Source organism: Cinclus cinclus, chromosome 4, assembly GCF_963662255.1.
Source record: "Cinclus cinclus chromosome 4, bCinCin1.1, whole genome shotgun sequence".
In the NCBI taxonomy this organism is placed as follows: Eukaryota; Metazoa; Chordata; class Aves; order Passeriformes; family Cinclidae; genus Cinclus; species Cinclus cinclus.
Window position 1 is genome coordinate 29937950 of NC_085049.1, and position 26379 is coordinate 29964328.

Sequence of the window (26379 nt, forward strand, 5' to 3'; positions counted from 1 at the left end):
TGGAAAGGGTTTTGTACTTGTCATTTTAAACATGTTTGCAATGCTATGCTGCTGGGTGGAGGCGTTTCTGTCCTGTCTCAAAGCCAAGTGTGAACTTCTAGAGAGACACTGTCTAGTGCAGTCTTCCTATTCAAGAATGTGTATGACTTTGCTGTTTGCATTTGGGTGTATATCAGTTCAAGCTATTTATGATGTTGTATCTTTCCACTTGTGGGATAGCAAGTTCTGGACCTGTTCTGTGCACTTTATTGTGTATTTGCCTTGTGTCTTCTCAGAAATGAACTGTACAGTCCCTGGTGTGTTTGGACTTCAGGATTCAGACCTTTCCTGTGGACATGTGAATTCTCTTCTAGCTGCACAGTAGTGTTGATAGTGCTTTCTGTATTTATTCACAACTCTTGTTTTTTGAAGGTCTTGGTGCCCCTGATTCTGTTACAACAATTTCTGATGGAGCTGACCAGACGGGGCCAGGAACCACTGAGTGCTCTTGTGAACTTCGGGGTGACGTATCTAGAAGATTATTCTGCAGATTTTATCATTCAACAAGGAGGATGGGTAAGAAGACTTCATTTCTAAGTGTGATCCTAGTAGGAGTGAAGGCTAAGAGGGGTTGCTAGAAGTAAGAAGATGCAAAAAGGAATGACTCAGATAAAGAAATTTAAAAAATAAATAAATCAGGAGGTCAGGACCAAAAAGGGATCTTGGGCAGTGATCTATTTCTCTTCCCCAAGGCAGAACTGACTTTCACCCATGCATTTCTGATGTTGATATTAAACTGTGTGACTGGACTCCACAATTTCCCCAGGCAGTCTGTTCTAGCTCTTTGCATGTCTGGTTCGTTGGATTGCTGTTGAAATTGAAGAGGTCCTGAGGTGTCAGATAACAATTAATTTTCATATAGTGTGTGTTAAGGTGGTAATTTATTGCAGTATGGTGAGCTTTGTGTTTCTCTGTTAATGTACATGGAGCACTGCATTTGGAACCAGACACCCATAACAAGAGGTGATATCTTTTGGTTCCTCTTTTTAATGCTATCTTCATCCTCTGGTGACTGCTGTAAAAGGTATTTGGGTTTTTTCCTCCTCTTAAATTTCAGATAGTTTCTTATCAGATAAGTAATTGGGGAGCACTTCATGCAGAAATGTCAATAGGTACTAGTTAATTTTTATAATAAGTAATAAGATAGCTAATGCATATTAGAGTTTATAGCTCTATAGGTACATGCATAGAATAAGCAATCAGGATTTCTTTGTGCTGCATGTTTCCTTGTAGAAATCTTTAATTCATGGTAACCAGTGTCCCTGAGTCATGACGTGCTGAGAAAGTTTCATTTAGAAATACTTCAGAAAGGCAGCTCACAGCTAATGAGATGGCTGGGCCTAAGATTACTTGGTTTGGGAAGAATGCCATATTTGAATGGAATTAATCTGGGATTTGTGAAATGGCTCCAGTAAACTGATTTATTCTAAAAAGAAAAGCTGTTCGGGAAAACCCAGTGATAAAAAAGTACTAGTAGGAAAGAATATAATTCAGAAGCTTCTTGTATTTCCCTGAGGGTTTTTTGGGTGTTTTTTTGTTTGTTTTTTTTTTGTTTGTTTTGTTTTTTTTTTTTTTTTTTTTTGTTTTTTGTTTTTTGTTTTTTGTTTTTTTTTTGAAGAATAGCTTGTTCCAGAATTTCTGTACATCTGCACCTTCATTACCTGTTCCCTTCCTGGAAGTTGTGGAGAGCAGTTCTGAAAGCCTGTGGTAGGGGTTGTTTGTCTTTAATGGACAGAAGCACTAACAGTATGCAGCCAAATGACCACAGGTCATTTGATAAATGCACTCATCTCAAAGTATTTTCATCCCAAGGCAGGCCTTTACTTGCAGCTTTTAGATAGATCGATGTTAGCACTTTTTTGCTTTTCTGCCTTGTTTTTTGACCTCCAAAAGGGCTGTGCTGTTTTCTTCAGGCCCTTTTTGATGCCTGCTGTAAACATACTTCGTAGACTGCAAAGCTTCTGAAAACAAGCCCAGCCTGCAAGGGAGGGGGCTGAGCTTAGTGTTTGGGTGGCTGTGCATGGACGTACAGATCTGGGTGGTGGTGTCCAGCAGGCTCCCAGTGTGTCTGTACATATCCAGCCAGGCAGAAAAATCAGACTGACACAGGCAGTGCAGCAAACAAGCCAAAGCTATTTTTGAAACAGCACAAGAGGCGAGGAAAGAGACGAGGTGATGAAAATCCTTTCCAGATGAATTAATGTAGCTGCACTAACCTTTGTGAGTTGCTCTGGGGTTGGGCTTGGGGACCCACTGGGCTTGTGGCTTTTTGTGGAGGAGGGGGAATATATGGTTATATATATTTTTTTCCTCCCTATAAGGAAAAGGTTCATTTTCACCCTGTGGATTGTTTCTGGGTTTGTTCCAAGTCTATGGGATGGCAGTGCTGGGAGCAGGGCATGGGGCCAGCATGGGAGAGGTTGTGTTCTGAGAAGGGCCAGGAAGAGCCTGGCAGGCTGGTAGCCACAGGGAAGTGTTGGAGTGTTTGCATTTTTTAAGATAAGCATCTGCCACAGGAGCTCTGTGTGCCGGATCAAGTTGTCAGTAATAATTTGCTTGAGCCATAAGAGCGGTGTGTAAACCTGGGAGTCTCCAGTGACTCATGTTGCTGTGACAGTAAGAACCTCAATTTTTGTGTTATTTTGGAGATGTATGAAGTTAGGTCTTTCCTGCAGCTGCTAAGAGCTTGCTTAAAAGTGAGATGCAAGAATAGCCTGTCTGGTTTTCTGTGGACCTGGAGCAGATGAGAGTTTCACAGGATTCAGCTTTTCAGGGGCAGACCTGAAAAGTTCTGTGGTGTCTCTGGTGTTGTCTCATCTCTTGGCACCATGTAATTTGGGCTCTTCCTCAATTTTTGGATTGAAGTCAACCTTGGCCAGGAGGGGAGTAGCCAGTCAAAGGTAAAGGGTCAGCTGAGTCCTTGCTGTGCCTCACTGCAGATCTGTGGAGTCAGAATTGCACAGAGCTGTGTCATCCATTTGCTGCATCATTCTGTGCAGCCACGATGCGGCTGGAAGAGCTCCCAGTGTTCTGCATGTGTGCAACACTTGAGGTTCTCTTGTGATCAGGAGGCTTGTGAGTCCAGGAAGGCATCTGACTGAGGATGGTAGACAGCTAACTAGAAGCAAAATTTCCAGCTCAAGGGAATAAAGGTTTACAAATTGGGTAGCTGCGCAGCAGATTTCAAGAAATTGGCATGGCTTGTGGGAAATGAGAAATTTGATATACTGCAGGATGAGAAGTTGCTTTTTGATTTCCCATGCCAGTCCCACAGAGATATGGTGCTGAGATGGTGTGTTGGAACAATGTTCCCCTCCCATACTCCCTTCAGGCACTAAAATTGTAATTTAGCTGACTTTTGATGGCAGTATGGGACTGAGATGTACTGGTGGCTTGGTTGGTTGGTGAGGGAATAGCTGGCATATTTGTATGTTCCCTATTTCACTAATTGCTCTGTATGGTTTGGCTGCAACTCTTGTATTTACCTGTTTGACTGTTTTAGTATGACTTCTCTTGGAGCAAAAAGCATGCTGGGCATTCCAGGTTCTCTAAACAGACATATATGAGGACAGGCATTTCTTCCTCCTGACTAGTGGGTCCACTGATCCTACTAAGACCTTCTTCCTTTATCATCTTGAGCCATTGCAAAACAATGCCCAGCTGGATTTACAAGCAACTTTGTTCTTTTCTTTTCCCAAAACCAGTGTTAGGGGCTCAGAAAACAGACATGCAGTGTGCACAGGCTCTCCCCACCCCTTTCCTCTTCTCCCCACCCCTTTCCTCTTCTCCCCACCCCTTTCCTCTTCTCCCCACCCCTTTCCTCTTCTCCCCACCCCTTTCCTCCTCTCCCCTCCCTTCTCTCCTCCTACCTCCCCTGCCTTTTTGCTCTCTCTGACTTCTCCAGGGCTGAATGCTGCTGCATCAGAAGCAATTCTTGGTCTCCTGGAAAAGTGCACAGTAAGTCCAGTCAGTTGGTAAGGATTTTTTCCCTCTTCCTTTCCCACCCTTTCCCAAATAATTTATTTTTTCTCAAGCTCTGCTGATCCTGTTTTCCATGGTTAGATTTTGTCTTTGTAGAAATATCTGGCAATGTCTCTGAGGAGAAAAGAGTAAGTTTTCTTGGAGGCTAACTGGCTTTTTTTTTCCTCTCAGGTTCCCATTCCTGTTACCAGCCCTTCTGCTTTCCCCTTGTTTGAACCTGTTTATCAGAGTGCAGTTAATAACCTTTCTTCTCAGCACAAGCCTGGGATTTATATTGTGACCTGTGGCAGAAATTGTCTCTGCCTTCCCAGGGGTCTTGTCTCATTGAGTTCAGACCTGGATTTGCATTTAACTAGTTAACTGCCCATGCTGAAGGGAATAAAAGTAAATTTGTATGAAATCTACAGTGTTTACAGTATCCTATCTCAGCCTTAGAGGAGCTGTTTTCTCTGTGTCTCCAGTGTTTTGTCTTGGGCTTTGCAGCTGGTTTAGTTGTTTTCTTTGCTGGTGGTGATTGAATTATACACGTATTAGAGAGTGTTAACGATCTGGAGGAGAACGAGAGTAAAGAGGCAGTTGTCATTATAGGGAAGTCAGTCAGTTTGTTATTCTGGAGATGAAAATCTCCTGCAGCAGTCCAGGTGTCTGCCCTGGGAATGACAATGCAGAAATAGAGAGACATGCTCTGCTGGAGGAGAGAGAAGGAAGTTTAATGTGGCAGAGATGCAAGAAAGGGCAGCCTAGTTAGAGGAGTCCTAGAAAGTTGTTTTCTTTTCAAAATAATTATACTTTATGCTTGTATCATGGGATACTGCAGCGAAGTATCTACTTTTATTTATATGTAACTTCTTTGGTACAGTAATAGATTTTTTTCATTTTTAGGCACTGTGGCTGAAGAAGGAAATTAAATAGTGAAGAAGCAATTAGATCTCTTTTCTCTTTTCCCTTCCAACAACTTCAAGTCTGGAGAAGTGGTCTGGAAATAACTGAATTTACCTCATTTTAAACCCATGAGACTGAAACCTAAAGGGTGTTGGCTTTGGTGCTGACTTTCTGCAGGTTCTAGAGGTTATGTTGGATTGCAGGGATGATAGAGGATCATTTCTGCAGGCTGTTCTAGCCAAAGTATTCCTTGAAGGGAATGAGAGAAGTGGCTGCTACATCAGAGTGCTTTGATGTGGTTCACTTGACCTTTTTTTCCTTTTTTTTTTTTTTCTTAAAAAAAGTGCAGTCCTATTTGTAAGATCTCTGCTCTCTTTTTTTTTGGCTCCACCTATCTTGACAGCTTCAGAGGGATGAACAGAGAGACACAGCAAGTGCCTGGGGGCTTTTTGGGATTTCTTTATATTTTAGAATGTTTTGTTCTGGATCTGAATGTTGTCAGCAGCTCCTTTATAATCCGTTTCTCTGAAGGATTAGCTGAGTGATACTGTCTGGTCTGTCTTCCCTGATGGTCTGTAAAGGTTTGGTATAACAGGGCTGGGCAGAGAGATGGAGCCACAGCCTGGGCACACCCAGGTGGGAGTGAAGCCATTCCTGAGCACAGGCACCCCTACCCCAGCACACAGCTGTTCCTCTGCCACAGCTACAGATCATGCTACCAGCACATTCCCAGCTCTAGGGAAGTTTGTTGTTGTGGGAAGTTTGCTTATTTCCCTGTGGGAGATGTCTTAGGATCCCTGGACATAGGGCAGTTCATCACTCCTTGCCTCTTGTTTTTCAGAACTGGATTTTAAGCACAAATGCATTTGATGGGCTCCTAGTGCTTGTTGCTGTGATACTGTTTGGTGCAGGGAAGGTGGCCATAGAAGCATAGAATATCCTGAGTTCCCTGGGTCCAAGCCCTGAGCCACACCATGTGCCTGAGAGCATTGTCCAAACACTTCTTGAACTTCATTTCTCTCTGGGATAGGTTATGTTACAAGATAGTCATTGCCCTTACCTAAGAAACTTTCTAGCTGAGTTGAGTGTTTGAAATTTTTATTATAGCCAAGATTGCTCTCCTGGGACATTGTGTTCTGCCAGCATTTCCTCTTCAACCTCAGGATACTCTTTTTCTCAGGGATTTTATGTGGCTCTGTTTAGTTTCATGTTGAGGAGTTGAAGAACATGGAAACTTTTTCCCCTGGTGGCACTCTCTGTACAGAATTTTTACCTGTGTTGGACAAAATCAGGATCTGGGGTGTACAGGTGGATTGCTGGGCTGTACATTTTTCAGGTGGGCTTTTTTGTAATTCAGAAATGAGAAATGAGTTTAGAAATGAGTTTTGTGTGAGTTACCTATCTACATCATTCCTTGTTTCTACTTTAAGAACTGAACCAGAGAGACCAGTTGAGGTTTTGAGAACACTTAAAACCAAACCCTGGAAGAAGTCTCAACAGCAATTAGACACAGCTGTTCTGCATTTTCCTGGTCTTTGGAATTTACAAGGCAGGACTTTCAAAGTCTGCTCTAAGATGCAGCAAACTCTATTGAATAGACACTTTAATGGGATCTCTTCTGTTCTAATCTCATTATAGGTGCAATGTGTGCTGCTACTCCTACTGTTTTTTGTAAAGGAATAAGTTGCTTTTATCTTGCAGACATGCACAATTTTGATTTGAATATCTCTTGGTACCAGAAGCAGCTTTGTATTGATTGTACTGAAATTATTATTTTGTGAAATAAGGATTTTTTTTTTCCTTATGTGTAGTTAAAGGTTTTGCTGTTCAGCAAATATATACTATAGGTAATGAGCCTATTTGTTTGTATACGCTTAATAACAGATATATTGGAAAACTATGAAAGATACAGAAAACATAATAGACATAATATACTTGAGTCAGTTTCTGTATTTGGGGGAGGTTTTGTTATGTTTGCTGTCTTTAAATTGTAATTGAAATTTAACAGGTGTTTTTAAGTAACAGTTCTGTACCATATTATTGTTGGAGCTTTCAGACTTTCTTTTCATTTTGTTACCATTTTGCTGTTGTCCAGTGTAGCATACTGGCCTCTCCTGAGGGCAAGTGTGCCACATTTGTTAACAGTGTTTCCTGTCACGTGTAGAAGCATTGTGGAACATGCCTGGGTCAAACCCCATAGGCTGAGGACAGTGATTGGTTTTGGTAGCTGATCTTTTCCCCAAGACTGCCTTATGGGATGTGGCCCTTCTTGCTGTGTTCTAGCCGAGCAGGGAAATGTGCAGTTCTCAGTCTCCTCATACGCTGTGCCAGCTCTTTCTTCAGGTGGCCGTGGTTGGGATCAGGAGTGACAGAAAGCTGCAGTGGGGGACTCCAGCTTCTCTACCACACCTGACTTGGTTCTCTAAGTATGCTGGATGAGGAAAAGCACTCCCAAGTTTGCAAGTTTCCAACTGCAGATGTGAAAAAGAGCAACTCTGATGCGTCTGGTTTGAAGCAGTATACTGTCTATTTACAATAAACAAAGCAGATAAAGAAATGTGTACATACATTCCTTACTTACTTATTATTAAATCTAAAGTGTAGGGCTTATATAAGGCCTCCTCAGGTTATTAAAAATCCTTCCACATGTTTCATCCTGTCCTGAAATAATCTGCCTGTTGGAGCTTTGCTTCTAGGTCACATCTGTAGATAAATCCAGAGAATTGTCCTAAATGTCATTCAATTTTTATTGCATCTGCTTTAAAACGAAAAAGAAAAAAAACCACCAAAGTGCAAACCTCAACTGAACTGGCACAGAATCCGAGCTTTATCCGCTTGACTTCATGTATTAAATCTTAATTCAGCTCAAGAAATATTAATCGTGTATCCTAAATAATGCCCATTACTGTCTGGATTTTCAATTAAAGCTTCATAATCTTTTACCGAAAAATTGCTGGAATTGTCCAGTGCCAGTGTGTCAGCTCTGCCCCAGCCTTCCCAACCACGGGCGATCTGTCTGTCCAAGCCTGGGGAGTTGTGTCCCTGAGAAGTGACACGGAAGGGAAATTGTCTGTAAAGACAGAAAGGAATCAGCCAGGCTGCATAAGGCTCTGATTTATAGGGAGCCAGCAGCTGATAACTCTTTTGAGGTCAGCACAGTTGGCGTGAGAAAAGGAACAATAAAACTCTTGAGCCCCTTTGGCCCTCCTCCCTCCTGAAGGCAGGCTGTGTGTGTAGTGATGGTACACGTATTAATGAGGTATTTGAAATTATGAGGGTGGCCCATGTTCCTTGTATAACCTTCCCTTCGTTTCCTTACCCTCTCCAAAGCAGTTTATCCTGCATGTTACCCTCTGGATGTGCCCAGATCTCACCTGTATTTTGTGAGAAGCAGATCTCCAGTGAAAGTATGTTAGAATTATCAGGATGGTTTCAATTTCAGGGCCGTCTCTGGGCCTGCTGTCCCCACTGACTACGGGTGGATCCATCCTCCCTTTAGTGGGCTGCTGAGTCGTGGCTCAAAGCCTCTTGGCTTTCACCAGTGCACAGTGTGTAACTTCAGGGGAATTCAAGGTCTCAATGTAGCCCTTGTTGGTGCTTTTTTTGCTACAATCACCAGAGCTCACAAATCCTCGGCTCATAGTATGTTTTTGGAATATTCTGTACATGCCTCATGCTGAGTGAGTCACAGCAGCATGTGTGCACTTCCTTTGGAATCTCAAGAGTAGACCTGTTATTAGTGTTGTGTGTCCATGTTCTTTCTTCTAATGTCACATCACAGATCTAGTGTACTATGATGTGGTGTGGACAGGAAATAAATTCACCCTGATCTCTGAAGTAGAGAGCTGAACAGAGAGGAAGATAGTACAGAGATTCATGAGACTGCAGGTTTTACCTCTAATTATTTTGTTGTTCTTCGCTGTTTTTTCTGAGTCTGTGTCACCTCTGGAAATAAAAAATTGACTTTGATCGTAGGTGTCTGTTAATGGCTTATATTCCAGTGAGAGTATTACTCATTTTTATAACATTCTGAGTTAAGACTTTGTGGTGATCCTCAAATGCTTAGTGCACAGCTTAATTGCTTTTAACCCTTTCCCTGAGGAACTCTGCATCTTTTCACTTTAGTTCCTGGACATCTTACCAAGCTGGATGATGTTTCCCACATTCAACCAATTTAAAGGCATTTATTAAGAAAAGTTCCTTTCCAAGTGTTCTGCAATATTCCTTTGCCCATGGCCAAATATCTTCCAAAATTCTGTGGGCTGAGGGTTAAAAACATCTCTACAAAATAAAAAGTGTCTGTTTACAACTGGGATGAATTCCTGACACAGGTCACCTTATGGATCCATAAAAAGTTGTGAAACAATCAAGGAGGTATCTTGGAATGGGAAACTAGGTAGGAGTCAAACCCCAAATTCACAGCTGTTGGGAAGGGTTTTAAAAAGGGACAACTGCTTAAAGTACTTTGGGAGAACTATTGTGTGTGGAAGGGAGCAGGGAGAAAGAGAATGAATGGAATTTTTTGTTATGAGGAACTGTAGAGGGTAGTTTGGAATTTGCACAGAAGGGGCTCCCAGCACTGCAGTACTTGATAGAATATTCAAATCATTCTTGTTGCAAACAAGAAAGTTACTGAATCTTTGTTAATTATTTCACAGACTTCAATTATATGGTGTAGGAAACTTTGGAGTTCCTCTCTGCCCCTATCTATTTGTCCTCATTTCAGCTGGAATAGAGTTAATTTTCTTCCTAGCTGGTACAGAGCTGTGTTTTGGATTTAGAATGAGAGTAACATTGATAACACACTGATGTTTTAGTTGTTGCTAAGTTGTGCTACCCCTAAATCAAGAACTTTTCAGTGTCTCATGCTCTGCCAGTGAGGAGAGGCCCAAGAGGCTGGGAGGGAGCACGGCCAGGGCAGCTGAGCTCGGATAGGATATGCCAGATATCCAAAGGGATATTCCAGACCATGGAACATTGAGCCCAGTGCATGAACTAGGGCTGATCGGGAATCAGTATTTTACACCTGCAGTTTCTCCAGCTGAAACCCATTGTTAAATTTTCAGGATGCCTACAGATTCTTCCTAGCTAAAGAAAAGCAAGCAAACCTTCTCATCATCTCTGGGTGTTTGTGCTTGGTTGTTGGTTTCAACTTCAGTTGTGTAGCCAAAGTTACAATGGCAATCTTCAAAAGTGAACTTGTTTAAGAATAGCTAAAATTGTAGTAAAATACTAGCATTACTGTAGATTCCAGCTTGTTGGTACAAAGTAGAAATACAGGCTTCACATAGCACTGGAAATGGGGTCAAATCAATGTAAGAGGAACACTGTTAGATGAAAATGGACAAGCCACAGAGAGCACTTGCACAGGAAGGAGTGGGGAATGGTGTTCAGCTGGGATTGTGTATTTGCGTTTGCTTTCTTTTTCTTTGTTCTCTTGCAGTTTGGTTTCAGACTTTAGTATCTTGTCAGGTTAATAATGGCCATGTGGTGTGTTTTGGTGATGTGGTGATAAAGTAACATCAGGGAAAGGAGGATCTCCCAGCAAAGCTCATGTAAGGGGTTCCTTTCTCTGGACATGCCAGCTGGACCAGCTGACTTCTGTAATTTTTACTGAAATATAGATCAGGCAGCTACTGCTCCTGCAGAGGCTCTCTCATCTTTCTTACAGCTTACCAAGTTTTCAGGTGTCCTGTTCTGCTCTGTCCTTACAGGGGAGGGACTGCTGAAGGCATTGCTCATGTGTTGTATCCTCTTTTTTGTCCATAGGGAACAGTCTTCACTTTGGAATCCGAAGAGGAAGAGTATCCCGGGCTCATTGCAGAGGACAGCAATGACATCTACATCCTGACCAGTGACAACTCAGGGCAGGTGAGCCCCCCAGAGTCCCCCACCGTGACCACGTCGTGGCAGTCGGAGAGCCTGCCCGTCTCCCTGTCGGCAAGTCAGAGCTGGCACACGGAGAGCCTGCCAGTCTCCCTGGGACCCGAGTCCTGGCAGCAAGTGGCTATGGATCCTGAAGAAGTCAAAAGCCTGGACAGCAACGGAGGGGGTGAAGAGAGAAGTGAGAACAACTCTTCCAACTCTGACATTGTTCACGTGGAGAAGGAAGAGATACCAGAGGGGATTGAGGAAGCAGTGGTGCCAGCTGGCGCTGCAGAGACCATGCAGGCAGTGTTTCCAGAAACCTCTGCTTCTTTACAGGAAATAAAACCTCCTGAAATTGCTGCTGCTGAAAAAGCACATCCCTCCACACTTCTGCATACAAAACATGAGGAAAAGGGAAAATCAGCTGAAGAGCTTGTTGAACCTGAAATCTCTGTGTTAAGTAAACCTGTCCCAAAGTTAGCCCTGTCAGAAGAAAAGGCTGCACCAGAACCTGAGAAAATACTGCTTCCAGGGGAAAAAAAAGTGGGGAAAGAGGGCCGTTTGGAAGAAATAGAAGAGAAATCCTCAGCTGCAGAGGAGAAGCCTATCCTGTTGCCAGAAGGGAAATCTATACTGCTGTATGGCGGGGCTGCTGCAGTTGCTATATTAGCTGTGGCAGTCGGAGTAGCGCTGGCGCTTAGGAAAAAGTAACAGAGCTCTCTTGAGGAGGAGGAGGAGAGAAGAGAGCACATCCAATTTTTGTAGTTGTGTTACCTAAAGGTTGAGCTGCCTGCTGTTCAATTGGACATTTGAGTTAACTCAGTGGTGATGAGGTGAGGTTGTTCAATAAGCCTCCAGCTACGGACAATCATGTTTTTAGTAGAATTGGGACGGGGATTGGTTTTTCGTGATTAAAGCACGGGGGTATTTTTAAAAAAAAAAAAAAATCTGCAAATTTAAGAACTTAAAGTGCAGGTGCTGAAGAAAGGGGTGCTCATACTCTAGGAACTGGAACAGAGAATCCCCAGGGGAAGGGGAGAGCCAACTGCTGCCAACCTCTGGAGATTTTTGTTTCTCAGATTGACCGCTGTTGCAGCTGTGCTATCTTGTCACTTCCTGTTGTGCCCCTGAGCCCTCCTAACAAACATTAGCCAACCTGAGTCCTGTAGCAAGAGGCTGGTGTCCCTTTTGTCTCAGCTTCCTCTCAGGTACAGCACTGCTCCTCATAATCTTCCAGGTTCCTCCTAAGTCCCAGTGGGACAGTGCTTATTCTTACCTCTTGGCTCACAGTCTTTTGGCCCCTAACATTTACTGGAGCCCCATCCTGTGAAGATGCTGCCTCTCTATAACTGTATTATCTCTGAGCATCCTGGTGTTCCTGGGGCAGAGGTGCTTCCTAGGAGGATGGGAGGGACACTGCTATTTGCTGGTTTGAGAATCCATTTGCTCTGCTCCTGCCCAGCCCTCTTTACTGCAAACTCTTCAGTTACCAGAGGTACGAAATTCATGCTGGACACGGTGCCGTTGGGATCAGTACTCTGATATGTGGGATGTATTCAGCAAAAATACAGCAAAACCATGTGGAAGCAAGGTCAGTGCTAGTGCAATTCAGACGTTAACGCTCTGCTGTCCTGTGTCACGCTGCAGTCTGCATTGTCTTTCCCAAGTTAAGCACAGAGTATTTAGTCCTAACTTGGTTTTGCCTGTGACAGAATCCCAGATATATAAAGCAATGGATTCTAGTAACTGAGCAAAAGAGCATTAAACATCTCTATCTGCTTGTTCCTGACCTGGCCCAGAGTGGTGTTCAGTACAATTTCTTTTGCGACTGTGAATCTGTAATTAGCTAAACTTACAGGTTCACAAATGATGAGCAATTTACTTGGGCAAAAAAAAGGAAATCCCCCTTCCTGCAGTCACAACACTTCAGGTGTGTGTGGAGAGAAGCCTTTACAAGTATTGCTGTATCCTTAGTGGGATCCAGCTGCAAGTGTTCCTCTTTCAGCACATTTGTGTGTCTGTCCTTGTCCATCCTGTGGCTCTGTAGGCAGCACCTTGGGCTTCCCAGGCACAACTGTGGATGCATCTCTGAGGGTTGGTGGCTTAGACCAGATGGAGGAAGGTGAAAGGGAACTCGTAATAAAGTAAAAAACAAAACATGAGCTTATGGAACTCTTCGCAAAGCACAAAGACAAGGTACTTTTATTTCTAAAAAACCATATCAAGAGTACATCTGATGAGCCTGTTTCTTAAGGGATCTCAGAGTGAAGAGATCTTAGCATATTCTCTATTTTAGGATATTGCTGCATTTTCATATCCCAGGATGCTGGAAAGTTAGAATGTGTCAGATTCTGAGGAATTATTTTTGTGTAAGCTTTTGTGAAATGGATTTTCTAGAAAACTTATTGGATTTTGAACTGTGTGTGCATGAAGTTGAATATTAAGAGGAAGGGTTGTTGTGTATGTACTGCTGCTGTGGACTGAACTTGGGAGCTCTGGACTCTACTGTTGATCACTGCTCTTCTTCCATGTACAAAACATAGCAGGTTGGCCTTACCAGAAAAAAAAAAAAGCTCGACTCTTTTTATCACACTGCAAAATTGAATTGACTTTTTTGTTTGCCGTTTTCTGGTGCCCTGCTGGTACTCGTTGCTGTGCTGTGTCCCCAGGAGGGGTCGCTGGGACCTCCTCATGCCACGGACTCTGGTGTCTGCATTCCCACCACAGCAGTTCCCTCTCCTGGCCCCTTGCAGGAGCTTCCCCCACGTGGAGGAGAGGTCTCTTTATGCTCCATTTGTTACAGTCATGCAGGAACAGTTTTGCTTTGTTTCACATGTGTTTATCAGGGAGTGGTACAGTCTCTGAGGTGGCAGGGGCAGCTTTATGGCTTGGTCAGTCAGGGCAGGGCTGCCCCTCTCCTGCTGCTTTGCTGATGGCTTTGGGTTCTTTTGTGGGCACATTCTCTGTTGCAGAGAACTGTTCTTAACCTACATCCCCTCCTTACTGCAGACAATGAACCTGCTTTGGTACAGCCCCACCTCTAGCCACACAGCAGATTACTCTGAAGCAGAGATGGATTCTGTGGACACTGGATAAGTTGTGCACCAATGGGAGGAGGGTGGAGGCAGAGCTGGTATTACTTCATCTTCTCTGTGGATGTGGTTGTTTCAGTAGTAGTGTGGAGATGGGTAGAGGACAGACAGGAATAAATCCAGGCTGGCAAGGGACAAAGTTCCAAACTTACTGCCACAAGTAGCCCAGTGGGGCATGAAATAAAAAGCTTTCATGCACAGCAATGAGAAGGTGGCAGCAGTAGTACAGAAAATAAGTGACTGTGTTAGGCATTATGCATTTTCATGTCAGGCAGAAGCCTTGAGTATCTGGTGTGTTGCTGCATCTCATGGAACAACAGTTGCACCGTATGTTTTAGTTGTTTGGTCCTTTCTTTATAATGTTCTCCTTCTGGGGTCTTTTAGATTTGTCATGTCAGCAAGAATTTGAACTGACCACATGTTCAGAAAATCTCCTGTATGAGTCTCTTTCCTCTGGGAACACTCCACTAGTTAAAAAGGTCAGCTGTGGGGTTGAGTTCTGCAGAGTTTGCAGTCCTGTGGTCAGAGCTGGGATTACCAAAGGGTGGATAAGCTCAGATGGCAGTGTTCCTACAGACCTGAGTGAGAGGCTGCTCTCTTAAGAGGTGTGAATTAGAAAATGGAAGTTTTCCTCCCCTCTATCTTCAGGTATATTACAGTAATCTTAAACTGCTGGGTCCAATTACCCTGAAAGGTGTGATGCAGCCTCTCTATGGATCTTGTAGCTGGCAGAGGGAGGGCAGGAGCTATATACTTGCAAAAGGGCGTATAGAATCGCTTTCACTTGTGTTGCTCATCCCCTTTCCAGAAGTGCCTCAATATCTGTGCTCAAGTGGCCTGTACTTTAACAAAATATCTACCTTAGATCCATTCTGTCTTCACTTTATCCTTAGCATACCCTAAAGCTGAGATGCTAAAGCAGCAGAGAACTGGATGGGAAATTCTTAAGGAACTGCAGTGGGCAGCATGCTCAAGAAGGAGCTGTCAAGGGAAAGGCTTTCAAGATAAGGTGCAACTAAAATTCAGCTGTGCTTAATTCTAAGCAATGCTTAGTTGGGCATTGTGGCTGGAAGCTAAGCAAGGATTTTCTTCAGCTGGCACTGCAGGAACAAGAGGCTGAGATCAAAGACAGAATTCCTCTGTTGCTCAAAAGCCCAAGTGCAGATGCAGAGCCAGGTCCCAGCCCATGTTGGAGTTCTTGTGTGCTGGTTGGAGCCTCCTGAGTCCCCTGAGCTTCTTCAGAAGATCCAGGGTGTGGGGCAGGTCAGTACTATAGGAATCCATCCGTGCTGTTTGTGAGGGCTTCATTTTTCACTCTCAGAGAGCTGCAGCTCAAAGGGCCAGGTGGAAGCTGCAGTTCTGAGTGCTCTTACACAGGACAAGTTTTGCTGCCAGAATCCCATTTCCTTCCTTCCCCCACAGTGCTGATCACAGCTAGGCTTAAAACTTTGGACTGGATTTTTAAACTAATCAATTCTTTCTAATGGTCACAAATGAAAAGTTTAATTAGTACTAAACAAGCAAGCTGCTGAAATTTGGTCTTTCTTTCATCTTAATGACTGTAGTAGATAAAATAATCTGAGGTTATAAACCTTCCCTGTATGTCAGGTATGCCACTACTGCTAAAGCCTTAGTAAGGTAGAGGTTGCTATTCTGGCAAAAAACCAAATGCTTCTGGCACCATGGTCGCTCATTCACTAAACCAGAGCAAGTTCCTCTTACAGAGTTTCAGAGTGTAATTACTAGAATCTTTTGCTGTGAAAGGGGGGAAGAGGGGTGGAGAGATGCACAGGGCTGGCCCAGGTGTCATGTCTTCAGGCATCAGAAAGCCCAGGGCTTCAGTAGAATGTCATATTCTGGGCTCTGTTGGTGTCTGCTCATGTTGGAGCACAGTGGGAGAAAGTGTTTTCCAGTGAAAAATTCCTGTTCGGTATCTTTATTGATGATCTGGATGAGGGGAATTGAGTTGAACATTAGCAAATTTGCAGATGACACCAAGATGGGTGCAAGTATTGGTCTGCTGGAGGGTAGGAGGGCTCTGGGAGGCACCTGGACATGCTGGATTGGTAAGCTGAGTCCAGTTCAACAAGACCAAGTGCCTGGTCCTCCACTTAGGCCACAACAGTCCCCTGAAGCGCTACAGGCTGGGGACAGAGTGGCTGGACAGTGGCCAGGCAGAAAGCAGCCTGGGGTTATAGTTGACAGCAGCTGAACATGAGCCAGCAGTGTGCCCAGGTGGCCAAGAAGGCCAATGGCTCCTAGCCTGGATCAGGAATAGTGTGGCCAGCAGGACCAGGACAGTGACTGTCCTGCTGTACTCAGCACTGGTGAGGCTGCACCTCGAGTGCTGTGTCCAGTCCTGGGCCCCTCACTTTAGGAGGGATGTTGAGATGCTGGAGGGAGTCCAGAGAAGGGCAGCAAGGCTGGTGAGAGGGTCTGGAGCACAAGTCCTACAGGGAGCAGCTGAGGGAGCTGGGAGTGTTCAGCCTGGAGAGGAGGAGGCTCAGGGGAAACCTTGTCACTCTACAAGTACCTGAAAAGAAGGTGCAGCCAGGTTGGGGTTCAGGCTCTTCTCCCAGGCAGCAAGGACAGGCCAGGGTGACACAGACTTAAACTGTGCCAGGGGAGGTTGAGTTTGGACATGGGGAAGAAGTTCTTCACAGAAAGGGTGACTGGATATTGGCATGGGCTGCCCAGGGAGCTGGTGGAGTCACCCTCACTGGAGCTGATTTAAAACACTGGATGTGGCACTCAGTGCCATGGTCTGGTTGGCAAGGTCATGTTAGGGCATAGGTTGGACATTATATCAAAGGTGTTTTCCAAACCTAGCTGATTCTAGGAAATGGGGAGGTGTGAGACACAATAGCTGGTCTACCTGGTGAGGGCAGAAGCTGTGCATGACTTTTATTTGACTTGGACTGCTTAATTTCAGCACAAGGAAGGTTGCAGGAACAGTACTACTTTGAGTTCATGTATGTACCTGTACTTATGAGTGCAAGCTCTGTATTGCCGTAACAAAAATAAAGCGGGGGTGTTTATAAAATTTAGGCCAGCGCTGCTTGACTCAGGTAAAGCAAGCTCTCAGGCCCCGAGCAGGGCCAGGTCTGGGCAACAGAACTCAGTTTGTATCTGATACAGTGAAGGCACCAGACCAGGACTTGGCTGGGCAATGACACAAGCTCAGAAGAGTCAGTAGTGTTAAGTCCAGGGGAACCGTAACACATCACTAGCTCCACCTCCTTAAGTTAAATAACTTTATCACTTCTTTTTTTCTACTTAGAGCTGACCTTCTCTCAGTCTCTTGGGTAGGCTGACTTGCTTCCTCCAAACTAGAGGTCTATGGTCATGCTGTAGAAGTGGGGGAAGCTCCTGTTGGCTTCCAGTGGAAGCTGCTTTTGATTTCCCTGCAGTATCTGCAGGGGAGGCAAGGGACACTAGCGATATGGACACAACAAACTGCAGAGGATGCATCTTATTGCTATACCTTTAGGGGCTTTGTCCTCAGTTTTAATTTGCAGGATACACTTTTATTCAAGTGTAAACCTAAAAACCCACTCAGACCAAAAGAATGCCACTTGCTTTGTTAAGTAGCAAAGACTAATGGGACTGACTCTGAAGCAGCAGGTTAGGGGATCTCTTCTTCTAGGCTTCTGCTGGGTGTAAGCAAATAGTGACAGACTTGCAGGGGTTTTGGATTCTGTTCTCAAGAGGCCTGCCTGGGGGAAGATACCCTGACTGCTCCTCAGGTCACCCATCATCGTAGGAACTCGTCACACTGTTCCTTCCAATATGCAAGTGCGGCCCTCTTGGGGAAAACTGTCTAAAGCTTCTTGTGCCATTTGGTTAATAAAAGTGTTTCCACCTTGACAAGAAAGTCCTTCCAGCTTCATTGTTCAATATACAGTTCAAGTGAAGGGGTAGATACATTTTTCCCTTTGCTAATGGGACACTGCTGTAAGACCATGCCTCCAGGTTGCACTTTAATAAATGGTACAGTTTCCAAAAAAAATGTGTAGCTACTTCTGTGGTTCCCCTCTCCTCCCATTTTAGTGCAGGCACCGGAAGAAAAAGTGGTTTTACTTACAGGAAACTTCCTTATGCAAGGCACAAGGACAGGACCACTGTCTCTGCCAGCTGCATCATAAGCCATGGTGAATTAGAAGAATGCCACGAGTACTTGCACAAAATATTGTCAGGTGGAAACTGAAACGCTGCAGAGCTGTAGTAGCCATCAGAAATGAAATTTTTATTTAAGTTAAAAAACCCCATAAAATATTTACATACTTGAAAAAGTCCTGAGGGAGCTGGATCACAGGTGATACATTTGCCATCATGTGTGATTATGTATCAAACAACCTGAGTCCAAGTTTGTTCAACCTGAGATGGGACTACAAGATAATGCTACTTTTTCTAAAGTCTATCCAGGTTGCATTCCCAAAAAGACTTGCCTTGTGCATACTCTGCCTTTATCTTTACATTTTTCCCTCAGTTTTATTTTTCAAGCAAACTCGAGTGTATGGTGGTGATTGATACTGAAGTGTCCTGGTGTCAGCCTTCTCTGGTCACACCCCCCTCTATCACTGAGGGCTCTGTTCCTTCTTGCTGCCAGCTGTTCTCGTCTAGACCCGATTCCCACCCACCCACCCCCAACCATTCTGCTGATGAACCACCCATTCCATAGCCTGAGGCCTTCCTGGGAACAACACTCAGTATGGCTCAGCTGCAGAAGCAGGGCTAGGAAGTGAATAACTAAAGCAAAATGTTACAGCTGCTTAGAAAAAAGACACACTGAGAAGGCAGGCCCTGGGCCTCTGGAGGCACAAGGCAGACTGAACAAAGGTGGCTGCTGCTAAAATAAAAAATATTGTAAAAGGAGAGAGGCAAGCACTACTCCCTACAGGTACTGACAGAGCTGGCAGGCAGCTCAAACTACTATTACTGCTGTGCTAGTCTACAAAAGCCTATCTATGAAGCTCCACCATCCCTTTCACAGCTGTATCTCAGAAGTTAAGAGTAAATCAAGTTATCTCCATCCATCAAGGAAAGTCTTCAGGAATCCACATGCTCCACACAGGGCTGGAGAGCTCACTCACCCAGCTAGAGGGGAGAGAAACAGAAGGGGTATTATTTACAGCAGCAGGGTTGTCCCGCAGCACACCCTGCTCTGTTCTGTACCGGCCCAAGAGTTCAACACTGCCACCTGCCGTGCTCCTTCCTGTGCCAGCAGCAGGGACACGGCCCATGGGAACAGTGTGGGACAGCCCCGGTGCCCAGTCCAGCCCTCTCCCTGCCCTTGGTGCCACGAGCCAGCTGGGACAGCAGTACAGGTCAGTCTCACACCAGTGACCCATTTCTGGCATAACCCTGGAGCCAAACTGAGTGAAGGGAAGGCCAGTGCTGAGTGACAAGGCACAGTGACACCGTGCCCAGGGTGCTGGGTGAGGCAAAGTGACAACGTGAGCCAGGCCCCTCTGCGAGTTGCTGCCAACACTGTCCCTGGCAAGGTTGCAGTGCAGGAGTGTCCCACAGGCCTGCAGCACAGCACAGCTGTGTCACCTCTCCTCAAGGCAGGATCACAGCCCTTCCTGCTCAAATACCTTCCGCAGGGACCACTGAATCTTAACATTAGTGTGTGCATCCTCTCCCCTACCCAGTTCTTCCCACCTCTGCTCAAGTGCCAACAGAGAACAAGAGTGGAATTGACCATTTCTCATTGTTCCTCTGCTAGTGTTAATTCTCAGAAGCAATTCCTTTCCCCTTCTCCCAAGCTCTGGGGAGCTGAGGAAGATGAGCAGAGACCTCAGGATCAAGACATGAGGGAAATGCAGCCAGTAGAGCTCAGGACAGGCTTTCCTTCCCCAAGGGAAAGAAAGAATCATTAACCACAATCTTACTGGTACAGCTCCCTGAGGAAACTGCAGGGAGGAGCAGTCACAGCTCTCTGCCCAACAGAACAAATGCACACTGTTCACTGGCTGCTGCCAGAGGGGGGCAAGCAGAAGCTGTGACATGACCCCCCTCAAGTGCACTCATCTCCAGAGCTCTGCAAGGACTGGCATTCCCTTCTGGCCCAACATCCAGAGCACTGCAGGGAAACCAGCAGGCCACAGGCAGTTCAGAGCTAGGTCACCCCTCAGGGAATAACCCAGGACAGCTAAAAGGCTGGCTGTGACTCCCACAGAGCTGTTTGACAGCACTCACCATTTCAACAATGTAGTCGTGGAACTGCTGGTTCATGTAGTTCACAGTGGCATTATAGACACGGTGTAGAAGGGAGGGCACTCTGTTCAAAATTTTCTTAGTTAAGACCATTGCTAGCACCAACATGGCCTTCTCCTGTGCCATGTCTGAGGGGATTAATTGTGTAAGCTCGTTCACTACCCTGGACATGTGCAGGGCTATGTCCTGTATGGAAGGAAGAGAGGGATTCTCAGTGCAACAGCTGGGGCAGAAAGGGGTCTCAGCACAGTCTGCCAGGATGTGCTCCCCTTCCTCCCAGCTATGGCAGCCAGCCTATTATGTTAAAAAAAAATAAAAAAATCACAGCCTTTGATCCAGATGTAGATCTTAATCCTTAGCCTTCCTTTTCTTTTTTAACACAAGAGACCTCAAACTTTACTTCTCTTGTATAGCAGCAAGGCATGTTAGATGGTGGGCCAACTGCATGTAGAAAGAGGCCACCCCAGCAGGTCACCCAGCCAGGCCTAAACCCACTGTGACTCCAAAAACTGTGCCTATGAACACACTCACAGCACCAGAAAAGGGTCTCATGACTTGCTGTCTCTTCAGTGCTCAGTAACAAGCACAAGTTAAGCTACTGTCACTAATCTGCTCAATTTTTATCCACAAGGTGGTCAGCAGATATACAGGACTTTGCACCAAAGTCCAAAGGCCAGAAGTACTACAAGCCTTAGCCAGACTGCTCATTTTCTAAGATAAGCCATGGGGCCATCAAAAGAAGGACAAAATGCCTCAAAGTCAGTCTTTTTCCACAACCACCATTTCACCATCTGCAGAAAGGAGATGAACCCAAGGAATCCAATTCACACATTAACTTCTGCCACAGAATCACCCGTAACATATCAAAGGTAAGTGTTTGGGATGAATCTGCAGATGCCTTCAAAGACAGATCAGGAAAGAGGCAGAATATTTAAAAGGATAACTACATATCAGGCTGCTTTTCTCTCACCTCTCTAGACAGTTGCTCATTCAGAAAGTGCTGCACTAGGTTCTCTACTACTCTTCCTTGGATTTCTTTATCCAGCTGGTCTCCAATCTCAGCAAGCTGAGCAGCAATGATCCGGATAACTTCTTCATTTGTTGGAGGCAATTCTGCCAACACAAAGAGCAGAATTTAGTTCACAGGCTGTAGTAAGACCAGGTTCAGTACAGGTCACAGCATTTTGCTGATCTCCATTAGGAACCTCCTTCCCATCCCTGAGTGTATTCATGACCAGTCTAAGCATGATTTCTCTAAGTGCACCCAGGCTGCTTACCAGAAATAGTGGCAAACAGGGGTTTATATCTGTAGCTATCTGTAGTTTAGGGAAAATGTAGTCTCACCCTGCCAAAAAAAAAAAAAAAAAAAAAAAACAAAAAAAACAAAAAAAAAAAAAACACAAAAAAAACCACACTTCAGGGCATGTTAGAGCATCTCCAACCAAAATTTGAACAGGACAGTTATAGCCCAGAGAGGAGAATTGAGAAACTGTGCATGATCTTGAAGGTCTTTTTTCAACCTAATGATTCTAGAATTTAAGTGACTTGTCAGGACTTGTATCTCAAGCACCATCTAAAATACAGCATCTCATAGAATAGCTGGGACATGGAATGGACCTTGAAAGGCCATGTCCTCCAAACCCCCTACAATAAGCAGGGACATATTCAACTAAATTAGATTGCTCAAAGCCCCAGCCAAACTGACCTTGAATGTTTCCGGGGTGAGGCATCCATCACCTCTTTGGGCAACCTGTGCCAGTGTTTTATCACCCTCATTATAAAACTCTTCCATACATCTAAGTCTGAATCTGTCCTTTTTCAGTTGAGAACCTTACACCTTGTCCTACCTGCTTTTGGCATGAGACCTGTGCAAATTTGTGTGAGAGAGGGCTATTTACTGTAGCAGTTCCTCTCACCCTGCTTCAGTTGAGGTCAGTGTGCCAGCTGACACACCCTGGGCAAGGGGCAGTATCCACCCTGCAGATGGCAAGCAAAGCAGGAACAGGACCAGAAGCTACTTGAGGAACAGCTTCCATGAGACTAGTAGAGCAGAAAGGGATTTACTCAAAACTCAAGTTCTTCCAAGATCCTAGCCCAAGTACTGATACTGCCTGAGGAGCAGCGTGAGGCCTAACTTAACTGCTTAGTATCTCACTCCTTGAAGGCAGCTATCACCAGTACCAGCTTTGTGCCCTTGTCTGATGTGCTGCAGACAAAACCCAGTGACAGGTGCTCCAGAAATCCATGGAGAGAAAAAGTACTAAGCACCAGTTTTCTTAACCTAAGTGTTAAATTTGCTACCAACACCAACAACCACACAGTGAAGTTTCCTCAATAGAGAAAACATTACTCCTCTGAAACAGACAGTGAGAAAGATAAGAAATGAGAAAAGAAAACCACCATGTTCAGAGAGACTTGTGGGATGGACAAAAGCCTGCTCACCTAGCTCACCATTCTGAAAGTGGCCACTCCGATTGCCATCGGTCTGAAGCTCATCATCATCATCACCACTTCCTTGGCACCACATGATCTGTTGGCTTTGCAGGAATTGCAGCTGGTCTTTGAACTTACAGTCAGAGGATGCCTCCAGAAAGGTGAACAGCAGTGCATGCTCCATCTGAAGAGATCCATTGATCTGAGACACAAGGAAATCACTGTTAAGCCCACGCTTAGAAAATGTCCCACTCAAAGCATCTAGGCATGCACCATTTTCCAAACCTGAACAGTCTCCGTGGCCTCCTCTGGGCACCCTGAGCAGCATTGGCCAGAGGGTCCACGAGGCCTCAGCAAACACAGACTGACTCCTGGATATGGGCTCACACAGGACTGTCCCATAGTGAATGACAGAAGGCTCTGCTCTTACAAACTGATATTGAAAACTCAGCTCACCTTCTCCTCACATCCCCAGCTGTGGAAATGGCAGCAACTCTGATCTGAGCTCCTCTTCCGAAACAGCTGTGTATTCCACAAAATCCATCCATTTCCCTTACTCACACATCTGTGTTTGAAAGGTTTTTACCCCCTGCATTTGGGAATTTGGCACTCTACTTGCTGTGCATAAAGAAGGCAGCAGGTCCCCACTTCCATGTAATCAGAGCAGAGCAGTAACAAGGTGGGAAAAAGAGATAAGAGCACAAGCCTGCAAAAACTCCCAAGGTTCACGCTTCTCCCTCTTCAAGGGAACCAGCTCCATAATAAACCTGTTCAGCTCCTCATAGAGAGCCAAGAAGCTGCTCACAAGGAAAGATGAGATGGCATGAGATGGCAGATCCCTGCCACCTCCAGCAGCACCCCAGTAAATGGCCAAGGGTTGTCTCCATGGCCACACAACCTGCAGCTTTCAAGCAAGGCAGCACAGAGTGCCCAAATTAATTATGTTTAGGAGGCCCATGAGGCAGGCAGACTGATAGAAGCATGGGGTTCCCACTGGAGCCCCAGGCTTCATAACCAACTAAGGCCTCCAAAAAACCAGGCGACTTCCCAAAAAAATTAGTTAAACAGGTAAGAGAGTGGGATGCGGTGCAAGCACAGAAATAAAGTAAGAAAGAAAATCTTTACTCTGATATGCAGATGATGCTGCCTGTAAGAAAATAATTAGGCTTAATTTTTTCTAGGGAGAAGAAAAATAAAGAAGAATGGATTGTTATGCCAACAATATGCATCCAGGATCAACTTGGTAACTGAAGAGGAGTTTTGGGGAGTAGAAACTTGTAAAGCTTTGACATAACCGTATCTGAGACTGGGCAGACAAAAGAAGGAACAAAGTCAACAAAAGGCAGCATTCAGAAATGGAAACAAATGGAAAATAAAGTATATGATCAGTCAGAGATGAACAGAAGGCACATCTTCCATAATCTGAGCATGCATGCTTAAAGACAGTAGTGCAGGTCACCTGGGACCTGAGCTCACTGGGGCACCAGTAGCAATCCCCTTCAACAGCCTGCTGGACTGGTCCTTGAGTTTATCACTGATACCTTTTTAAATCATGCTATGTTAAAAAGGCTTGTGGGAGGGCAGAGTAGGGAGTTAGAATTGCACCCTAACATGACCTGGGCTGGGGGAGGATGACAGACATTTCAGTTACAGTTCAATGTGTAAGATTTAAATGTGCTAAGTAACAGCATCCTAATTGTGTTTAACATTGCACAAACCAAAGCAATGCATTGATCACAGGGCTGTGCCCATTCCTTTATCAGTTTTAGCAGTTTGTAGCTTTACCAATAAACATTATAGTCTCTTACACAACTACATCTCCAGCCTGCAGTCCCAAGGGAAAGCCACACTGAGAGCTGCAAGGAAGCAGCTTGCAACCTAACTGGTTCCATTCACTTCCCTGTATTCAAAGCAGTGACAGAAGCAGAAATTTCTGACTGCAGAAATTCTGGGAAATTCAAGAAGGCCATGAGCCAACACTGAGACTTATCCCATTCAAGGTATCTCAGGCCAAGTGCACCAGAGAACCACTGTACACTGTGAACAGCTGACTTCAGACATGTTTGACTCTAACCTGTTCCATGACGGATTCAGGGACAGAGCAGCTTGGGTCACCCTCTGCTTCAGACCGGAAATCCTCGTCCTGTGAAAGAGTAAGAAAGAAAAGTGTGAAAGGAAAAAAAAATCCCCATAAATCCACATCTTGCACCTGTACTTATGTGTCTGGACATGTCTTATAGTAAATGTCCCTTTTAGTGATTCGTATTTCTAATTCTGGAGAGAGCTGCCCATCACACAACATCAGTCGTGAAAAAGGGCTAAGGAAATCACAATTGTCTCAGTGAGAAGGGCCCTGTGAATGAGAGGCACTAATCTCCTTCCTGCCATAGACATGTGACAGACCGTGGAGTGACACAACCTACAAATAAGGCTTGAAAACCAAGAGCTGCTGTTGGGGATGGGAGGGACAACCCTCCATGGAGCCACAGGTTGGAATGAAAAGCAGGGTGATCAGAAATGAACTCCTGAGCACCTCCTGAGCACAGGTGAGCTGATGGGTCTGCATGCACAGCGGAATATTCTGAAATGAAAAAACCAGCTGACATTGCTATACATCTGCAGGGCCTCAAGGGTGCCTCTCCCCACCTTCCATGCAAGAGATCCACATGGATACTCAGGCCCATTTCAATACTTCCCAACAAATGTCTACGATGGGGAAGGTCAGATCAAGAGCCAACAGAGGCTCCCAGTCACGAGTGCAACTCTGCTAAGCCTCCAGGGAGGCTAGCTAGGAAGAAGGGAGAAAGCAGGACAGAGTCCAGGGGAAGAGGCACCCAACAAGGAAGAGCACAGGGGAGACTCCTTCTCTCCCTTACAAAAGTTGTTGGATGTAGGAGCACAGTGCTCCTTCCTCATCCTGCCAGGAACAGCTGATGGATGGGTCAGAACCTTGCATTTGCTGCCTTAGACACAGCAGTCCCACAGCTGCACACAGAAGTCTCTGGTTCAACTCCTGATGAGCAAGGCCTGGCCAAAAGTAGGCACTCCCTCCCTACCAAGCCACCTTCACCCAGGGGAACAACCAGGTTGTTTCACAGGCACCTTCTAACCAAAAATGGGCTAGAAGCACTAAGGAACCCAAACAAAAGGCCTGCTAACCATCAAAGACCTGGGCTAGTGATAAATTACTCTATTTCACAGTAACAGCCCCTCACATTTGTGTTTTAAATAACTAAGTGTCCTGGTAGAAAAGAAGGAAATGAAAGCAGAAAGAAATTCAAACTCCAAAGCAAACCAGAGTCATATTTCAAGAGACCATGAATCTCCCAACTTTTCAAAGGTTCTTAGAAGTCCAAGACCAAAACACAATCTCAAATATGTCTGGAAAACACAACAGCCCACAGGAAGTCTCTAAACCATGAGCTCTTCTTTTCATGCATATATGTCAGACTAACAGCTACAATGCTTAAGACTTATCCCTTGCTACTTTGCACTTTCCTCTGCTCCATTTGAATCCCTATTTCTGCTACTCACTTCTACCTTAAGGAATGTTCTGGCTGGAGAGAGTCCTCTGTCCTGTTCTTTGGGACCTGAAGGGGCTCTGAAACAGGTCAGGGTGACCTTTCTTCTGGGCTTGACTTTGCTGGAAGAGACACAGATGTTAATTCAGGTTAGAAATTTTGAAACAGTATGCCAGCATTAAGAGGAAAGTGGGGATTTGGATTTAAGTCTATGGCAGGACTTTGGCTTTGTGCGAACTCCTCAGGAGTTGTCCACACAAGCAATATTTCTGTAGGTTAGGTAAAGCCTCAGTTTGCACATATTCTGGTTTTAGAGATAACATTTCCTTTCAATGCAATTTTCC

General features: G+C 45.0%; 2 protein-coding genes across 4 annotated transcripts in view; one reads left to right on the plus strand and one right to left on the minus strand.

Moving 5' to 3' along the window:
* The window catches only part of BCL2L13 (BCL2 like 13), a 33426-nt gene extending 20142 nt beyond the window's left edge, over positions 1 to 13284 (plus strand). The window contains exons 6-7 of one of the 3 annotated variants that reach the window (XM_062491900.1): positions 412 to 555; positions 10672 to 13284. In XM_062491900.1, the coding sequence (XP_062347884.1) occupies positions 412 to 555; positions 10672 to 11481 (954 nt within the window). In that variant the 3' untranslated portion in view covers positions 11482 to 13284. Of the gene's footprint in view, positions 1 to 411; positions 556 to 3943; positions 3971 to 7233; positions 7398 to 10671 lie in introns of those variants that run through there. The other 2 variants (XM_062491901.1, XM_062491902.1) reach the window with 2 other exon arrangements.
* Positions 13285 to 18531: 5247 nt separating this feature from the next.
* Positions 18532 to 24613, minus strand: BID (BH3 interacting domain death agonist). Its single transcript, XM_062491006.1, has 5 exons — positions 24589 to 24613; positions 22533 to 22716; positions 21052 to 21194; positions 20064 to 20267; positions 18532 to 18959 (listed from the first exon to the last, which is right to left on the minus strand). The coding sequence occupies exons 1-5, from the start codon at positions 24595 to 24597 to the stop codon at positions 18948 to 18950; spliced, it is 552 nt and encodes a 183-aa protein (XP_062346990.1). The 5' UTR covers positions 24598 to 24613; the 3' UTR covers positions 18532 to 18947.
* Positions 24614 to 26379: the final 1766 nt, after the last annotated feature.

What these genes read in the sequence shown, in the direction of transcription:
- BID (XM_062491006.1), bottom strand. An exon ending in GAGTGGCCACTTTCAGAATG is followed by an intron (nt 21,195 to 22,532) that starts GTGAGCTAGGTG and finishes TTGTGTTGGCAG; the next exon opens with AATTGCCTCCAACAAATGAA. An exon ending in ATGAGCAACTGTCTAGAGAG is followed by an intron (nt 20,268 to 21,051) that starts GTGAGAGAAAAG and finishes CCTTCCATACAG; the next exon opens with GACATAGCCCTGCACATGTC.